The sequence below is a fragment of the Priapulus caudatus genome, unplaced genomic scaffold (assembly GCF_000485595.1).
Source record: "Priapulus caudatus unplaced genomic scaffold, Priapulus_caudatus-5.0.1 Scaffold1671, whole genome shotgun sequence".
In the NCBI taxonomy this organism is placed as follows: domain Eukaryota; kingdom Metazoa; phylum Priapulida; class Priapulimorpha; order Priapulimorphida; family Priapulidae; genus Priapulus; species Priapulus caudatus.
In genome coordinates this window covers 12,413-20,343 of record NW_014578732.1, presented here as the reverse complement: position 1 = coordinate 20,343, position 7,931 = coordinate 12,413, and the positions used below count along the sequence as shown (strand labels likewise).

Sequence of the window (7,931 nt, the reverse complement as noted above, 5' to 3'; positions counted from 1 at the left end):
TTATAAGCACGCAGGCATACCTGGCTGCATGCGCTCACGGCTGGGACTGCCCTGTTGCCATGGCGCCATGCGTCCGTACGCGTCGTCTGTGACCTTCGCAAAGTCGGGATGTCGCTTTCCCTGTCCGTACGCCTCGCGTTGCTGCGGCCCGACGCGACCCTGACGACACAAACACAACACCAACGATGTCACACACACGCACACGTAATCTGTGATCCTCTTTCTAAACATAGTAACCTAACCTTAACCCTAACCCAACCCTAACCTAACCTAACCCTGAACATAACCCTAAACCTAACCTAACCCTAAACCTAACCCTAACCCTAACTATACCTCTAGTATAATCGTCTAGCTCTAACTAGTCTTAACTCTAACCTCATTCTAGCTCTATCATGACCCCATCAAAGCCAATATTAAGTTTACTTATACGATATTTATAAGATAATAAGGCCCTATATTCATAATCATTATATCATCTTATCAAATATCAGTGATTACGTCACCGTAAATAGTACAACGTAAAAAATTTATTTCTGCTAGTTCGAGCAGCTGTAATACACACGACGCTCAGTGTACATAACGTTGATCAAATCTAACCAAGAACCACAATATAAATAAGCCATGCTTTTTGCATATATATCCTTGGTAGTTATCCAATTTTATGAATTCAGAATTGATTGTAAAAGTATGCTATGTATTATACATGATGGATAATTGCCTAAATAAATAAATAAAAAAGTTTAAAAAATCGACACGCCAACACGACGAAATGCGGCAGAAAAGCTTTCTAATTTACGGACCATTGTTTACTTCAGCTACGCGGGAACGTACTTGATAGGTGGACGAGTAGTTGGCGTAGCGACTGTAGGGGCCGTCCTGTGACGGGGGCCGCGGTGGAACGTCCGTGTAGCGAGGGTGGCTGTCATACTGGTTGCCGTAGCGCGGGAACGGCGCCTGGTTGCCTTGGTAACCGGCCGCGTACGCGTCACGCCCAAACGGCGGTGCCGGCGGCGGCACGTCCGGTGGCGCCATCCCGTGGTCGACGCTGCCGCCGGCGGCGGCGCCACCGTACGAGCTCGTCGTCGACGTCAGTCCGCTCATCGACGAGTTAGAATAGGAACCCTTCCCAAACCCCGACGACGCCGGGGCCGCCGCCGGCCCCATCGCTGCAGCGCCACCACCCATGCTAGCGGGGGCGCCACCAGTCGGCGCGGGCCCGATAGAGCTTGCGAGGCTTGCACCGCCGGCGCCCCCTACAGGCGGCGGGGCGCGGAACGACGGCGTTGATGATGCTGGCGGGTCGTCAGCGAACGGATCCTGTACGGCAACCGTCTCCTTGACGGTCGTCGGTGGCGGCGGCGCCATCTGCTGGCCCGCGTCGGACGGCGGCGCCATCTGTGGGCGCGCATCGGAGGCTGACGACGTCGAACAGACGGACGTCGTCGCCGCGGCGACCGTGGTGGTCGTCGTCGTCGTCGTCGACGACGTAGACGGCGCCGTCGGGGTTGTCGCACGCCCGCCGGCGCCACCTGTAGCCCAGCTGCTCGGCGGCGGCGGCGTGTTCCACTTGTCGCCGCCAGGTGGCGCTGCCTGGCTCACGGGCGGGTGCTGCTGCTGCGGTGGCATGCGGCCGTCCTGGCTGCCGGGCTGTGGCGCCATCTGCTGGCCGTGACCCATGCCCTGCGGCGGCATCGGCATGCCGGACATATTCACGCCACCAGGTGGCGCCCCCATGCCGGCGCCCTCGGCGTAGTGCGGCGCACCCATGCTCATACCGCCGCCCATGCCCATGCCCGACGGTGGCGCCCCCATGCCAATACTGGACGGCGGTGCGCCCATGCTGTTCGGTGGCGCGCCCATGCCGAGGCCGGACGGTGGCGCCCCCATGCCCATGCTTGTCGGCGGACCTACGCCGCGCGCGTCCGCCGGAAACGGCTGCATCACGTTCGGCAACGGACCTCCTGCGCCGCCACCCGCTGCCCCGCCTCTTTCTCCGTAACCTGCTCCTCCTCCGCCGCCGCCTCCTCCGTAGCCCATCGCGTTGGGAGCTCCGGCCATGGCGTTGGGCGGCGGCATCACGCGGCTGTACCCGCCCATAGATGGCGGCACCGGTCGGTCGTACGCCGGCATCGGCGGCACGGGCATGCCGCCGCCGCCGCCGACGGTGGCGCCCCCACCGCCGCGCTCACCGACGTACATCGAGTTAGGGGGCGGTGGCCCCATCTGCTGGCCGTACGCGGCCATGCCACCAGGGGGCATCATGACCCCGCCTCCCGCCATCGCGTTCTGACCTGCAGGAGCGAGATAAGACGGAGAGAAAGATGAGATACCGACGCAGATTGTACAAGAACGCGTGGGGGGTAGCAGGTGCGTTCGGGCATTGATTGCACTTACTGTCCAGGCATGATTATCGCTCGCTCTCATCATCGGGCATGGCACGGCGCATCCGCCCGCGCTGCTGGCTCGCATCCGCCATCCCGCGCGTAAAGATGCGCGCCTGCCGCCTCTCGTCGTTTACGTGTTCGATACTTCTGATCGGTGCGAGTGCAGGCCGAATGCTGAGGCCATGATAAAAATAGTCTGTTTGCCCTCACCCGACCGATCCGCCAAAAAGGGGCCGACTCAAACATTTTTATTGATGTTTCCCCGCTTTCTTTTTTTTAAAACAAGTTGTATACGCTGTCAACTTATATAAATCGTAGGCAATACATATATACATGTACCAAGGGAACAAACACGTCAGCATAAAAGGTATCTCCACACCATGCACACATCCGATCATGTCAGACGCCGTCTAGAATTTTGTAATAGACGGCCCCCTCAAAAAATAAAAAATAAAAGCCGACCTAACCTACCCAACGTTTTCAGCCTGGGATCGAGGTGAGGGCAAAAACAAAGATTTTTTTAATCTGTGGCCCTGATCGGTGCGACGTGCAGCCGAAAGCTGAATCCTCGTATACGCTGTGCATTTCGCGGCGGTTTGAAATTTCCGTGAATTTTCGCGGAGACTGGCTGTTCCAGTTGGCCGGAATTAACAACACGCTGTTCTGAATCGGGAATTCACGGACCGACCGAATTAGACCACTCGCGAAAATCTGTCCGATCAAGTCTGAATTCGCGAAAATGTCTGAACGCGAAAAATATGGCGTATACAGTACATTATAGTGCTGGATTGTTCTGGAAAATGAGCAGTGGTCCTGGAAAGTTCTGGAATATAAGCGATTGTCCTGGAAAGTTCTGCGATATATCAAGCGATGCCCTGGAAAGTTGCTATGGAATATAAGCGATTGTCCTGGAAAGTTCTGGAATATAAGCGATCGTCCTGGAAAGTTCTGGAATATAAGCGATTGTCCTGGAAAGTTCTGGGTTGAATAGTGAATCTTGTCCTGGAAAGTTCTGGAATATAAGCGATTGTCCTGGAAAGTTCTGGAAAATGAGATCATTGAGATGAAAATATCGTTTCGTTGTCCACGTGCCCTTGAAATGTCCTGTCAATGTGAATTTTGCTCGGGTGAGAGTTAGTTCACGATAATTTCATAATGATTATAGGAGGGGACATCGTAACAGGTGGTGACATTGGTGACAGTCCTTGGTGTGTCAATCATGTCTAGCCAGATAGGTGAATTCACGCTTTGGTTGTCGTCAGTCCTCCTGTGCAGTGCAACGCCAGTGTGACAGTGTAACGGATAGGAATTTAATTCGTTAGCAAGAATTGTTCGTATCTGCGAAAAATTGTATCTGCGCACCCTATGTGCAATCATGATAGCAAACAACCACAATAAATGAGTCACAGTACTTAAACTGACTCAGCCGAAAAGCGCACGCTATGTCTTAACGCGCTGATTGGAATGATTCGTAAGACGTTCGTATGTTTGAGTTTTATTCCGTTTGTCGAATACATTACGTTCAAACGGGAAGGTCGGCAGCCGAATCTCCGGGATTCCACTGTATCTGCATATACTATCCATATGATGACTCAGGCAACGCCCACGTTATAACCCTAACTAGCGCCATCCTGTTTGTTCAAACACATGTATAGATAGACGCTACGACGGATCGCACCAGACCCGTATCGATGCAGAGCAGATATGGTACATCCCGTGCTCGCTCTCATCCGTTGCCAGCGCAACCGCGACGGGATGCGAAGCACGAACAACAAGCGGTGTGCGATATCAAGAACGACAACCTCGCCGGCCGTGGCTGTGCGCGCCGCGCCGCTAGTGATTTTCCCGAATGAATTCGGAGCGGGACGTTGCTAGCGGGACAGGTGCGCTTTCAGGCGGTTTGCGGTCGTCGACGCACGCTCTCGAACGTCTGGCCGTGCGTTCGCGGTTGTTCTCGTCGGCCGACGTCTTAGCGACGACACCCGTGCGATTCGCAGACCGCGACCATTTAACGTAAGATTCGGGATGGAAAACGTGCAACACGCCGTCCCTTTCTCTTCGGTTTTCCACTTGCCAAGATATGGGCAGTGGCAACGCGGGGGATGCGTGTTTTATGCTGTATAAGGGCTCACCATGTTTTTTCACCACACTAAGATCCCCAAACAAAACAAATGGTTATTTATCTTTTGTTTTTTTATGTTACGCAATTCCTGCTATTATTTTTTTTTCTTATTTGGCCCTGAAGATGATTCTCTTGAGACGAAACCCGAAACTCCACAGAACCAATCGGGGATTATCTAATTTATAATAATAATAATTAATAATAGTAAAATATTAGCATAATTTCCCCTCCCCTCGAACTCCTCGCCTCCCTCCCCGCTCCAAATTTACTTACTGACACAAAGACCAACCGGAACTGCCGCCCGCCCCCTACCTCACGCCGCTCCGTAGCGATGCTGAGCGGTGGCGCCCCCGTGTTTTGCAGCGCTCGGAGAGCCTCGCGAAGCTGTACGACCTTGGGGAGGAGACAGAGAGGAAGCCGTTCCTCGACCGCCTCTTCCACTTCATGGAGGAGAATCGGCACGCACTGATGCACGGCTGTCGGGCGACAATCAACAAGAACCAATAGATCTACAAGCTGTACCTAGCGTGCGCAAGGACCGCGCGGCTTTCTAGAGGCTGAGAGAGAGTGGGTGGAGCAGGTGAGAGAGGGGAGGAGGTGAAGAAGAGAGAGGGGCGGAGGTGGTCGCGACGAATCAACAAGAACGCAGAGTAGACCTCTACAAGCTGTCGCTAGCCGTGCGCGACCGCCGGCGGCTTTCTAGAGTGAGAGAGAGTGGGGGAGGAGGTGAGTAGAAGGGGGAGGAGGTGAGAGAGGGGGAGGAGGTGAGAGAGAGAGGGGAGGAGGTGGTCCGACCCCGGCAATTGAACAAGAACCAGATAGACCTCTCCAAGCTGTACCTAAGCCGTCGCGCCGACGCGCGGCGGCCTTTCTTAGAGGTGAGAGAGAGTGGGGGGAGGTGGAGAGGGGGAGGTGAGAGGAGAGGGGGAGGCAGGTGGTCGCGACGATCAAACGAAGAACCAGATAGACCTCTAACAAGTGTAGCCTAGCCGTGCGAGAACCTGTGCGCGGCGGCTTCCTAAGAGTGAGGGGAGAGGGAAGGAGGTGAGGGAGAGGGGGGAGGAGGTGGTCGACGATCAACAAGAACCAGATAGACCTCTACAAGCTGTAACAGCCCGTGCGCGCGCCGGGCGGCTGTCCTAGAGCTGAGGGGGAAGAGGGGGAGGATGTGAGGCGAGAGGGGGGAGGGAGGTGGTTCGACGATCAACAAGACCCAGATAGAACCTCGTACAGGTAGGCTGTACCTAGCCGTGGCGCGACCGCGGCGGCTCCTAGAGGTGAGAGAGAGTGGGAGGAGGCTGAGGGAGAGGGGGGAAGGTGGTCGCGACGATCACAAGAACCAGATAGACCTCTACAAAGGCTGACCTAGCGCGTGCGCGGACCGGCGGCTTTCTAGAGGTGAGGAGAGGTGGGGCGAGCAGGTGAGAGAGGGGGAGGAGTGTGAGGAGGGGGAGGAGGTGAGAAGAGAGAGAGAGGGGGAGGGGTTTGGTCCGGACGATCAACAAGAACCACGGATAGACGGGCTCTACAAGCTGTACCTAGCCGTGCGCGACCGCGGCGGCTTTCTAGAGGTGAGAGAGAGTGGGGGAGGAGGTGAGAGAGGGGGAGGAGGTGAGAGAGAGAGGGGGAAGGAGGTGGTCCGACATCAAAAGAACCAGATAGACTCTACAAGCTGTACCTAGCCGTGCGGCGACCGCGGCGGCTTTCTAGAGGTTGCGAGGGAGTGGGGGAGGAGGTGAGAGAGGGGAGGAGGTGAGAGAGGAGGAGGTGAGAGAGAGAGGGGGGAAAGGAGGTGGTGCGCCGACGATCACAAGAAAACCCAGAATAGACCTCTACAAGCTGTACCTACCGTGCGCGGACCGGGCTCGACTGGCGGCTTCCTAGAGGTGAGGGGGAGAGGGGGAGGAGGTGAGCGGAGAGGGGGAGGAGGTGGTTCGACGATCAACAAGAACCAGATAGACCTCTACAAGCTGTAGCCTAGCTGTCGGGCGCGACGCCGCGGCTTCGCTAGAGGTGAGAGAGAGTTGGGGGAGGAGGTGAGAGAGGGGGAGGAGGTGAAGAGAGGGATAGGGGTGGAGAGAGAGGAGGAGGTGGTCGGCGACGATCACAAGAACGGCAAGATAGACTCTCAAGCTGTACCTAGCTGTGGCGCGACCGCGCAGCGCTTCCTAGAGGTGAGAGAGAGTGGGAGGAGTGAGGGAGAGGGGAGGAGGTGGTCCCGACGCCATCAAAACAAGAACCGAGTATAGACCTGCTAACAGCTTGTACCTTACCGTGGCAGGACAGCCGCGGCGGTTCCTAAAGGTCAGGGAGCGAGATGGGAGGAGGTGAGAGAGAGGGGGAGGAGGTGAGGGAGATGGGGAGGGAAAAAGGTGGTCCGACGATCACAAGAACCAAGATAGACCTCTACAAGCTGTCTAGCCGTGCGCTGATATGGGAAGACCGGCGGCCAGCTTCCTAAGAGGTGAGAGGAGAGAGGGAGGATGTGAGAGAGAGAGGGGGAGAGGTGGAGAGAGGAAGGTGAGGGGAGTGGGGGAGGAGGTGAGTGAGAGTGGGGAGGGAGGTGAGAGAGAAGAGAGGGGGGAGGAGGTGGTCGCGACCGATTCAAGCAAGCACCGACATAGGCCTGCTAGCATGAGCTGTATCTAGCCGTGCGCCAGACCGACAGGCGCTTCCTAGAGGTAAGAGAGAGCGAGGGAGGATGTGAGAGATAGAGAGGGGGTAGGAGTGAAGAGAGAGAGGGGAAGGAGGCGAGAGAGAGGGGAGGAGGTGGTCCGATCGACAACAAAAGAACCAGATCCGACCTCTACAAGGACTGTAACGCTAGCGTGCGCGACCGCGGCAGCTTCCTAGAGGTAAGAGAGAGAGAGGGAGGATGTGAGAGAGAGAGGGGGAGGAGGTGAGAGAGAGAGGGGAAGGAGGCGAGAGAGAGGGGAGGAGGTGAGAGAGAGAGAGGGGGGGAGGGTGGTCCGCGATCAACAAGAACCAGATAGAGCCTTACAAGCTGTCCTAGCCGTGTGCGCGACCGCGGGGCTTCCCTAGAGTGAGAGAGAGTGGGAGGAGGTGAGGGAGAGGGGAGGAGGTGGTCCGGACGATCAAGAAGAACGCAGATAGACTCTAAAAGCTGTACCTAGCCGTGCCGCGAGGAGAATCGCCTGGCTGGGACGGCTTCCTAGAGGTAAGGGAGAGAGGGGAGGAGTGAGAGAGAGGGGGAGGAGGTGAGGGAGAGGGGGAGGAGGTTGGTCCGACGATCAAACAAGACCCGATAGAAGCTGCTAACAAGCTGTTACTAGCCGGTCGCGGCGACCGCGGCAGCTTCCTAGAGTGAAGAGAGAGAGGGGGAGGATGTGAGAGAGAGAGGGGGAGGAGGTGAGAGAGAGAGAGAGGGGAAGGAGGCGAGAGAGAGGGGGAGGAGGTGAGAGAGA

At 56.5% G+C, this 7,931-nt stretch overlaps 1 protein-coding gene across 1 annotated transcript in view; it reads right to left on the bottom strand.

Annotated features, from left to right (window-relative positions):
• The window catches only part of LOC106817300 (trithorax group protein osa-like), a gene marked incomplete at its 5' end in the record, with an annotated part of 19,243 nt that overhangs the window by 6,127 nt on the left and 5,185 nt on the right, over positions 1–7,931 (bottom strand). Inside the window, 3 exons of the mRNA XM_014821963.1 lie at positions 13–159; positions 832–1,395; positions 1,600–2,291. Coding sequence (XP_014677449.1) covers positions 13–159; positions 832–1,395; positions 1,600–2,291 — 1,403 coding nt within the window. The remainder of the gene's footprint in view (positions 1–12; positions 160–831; positions 1,396–1,599; positions 2,292–7,931) is intronic.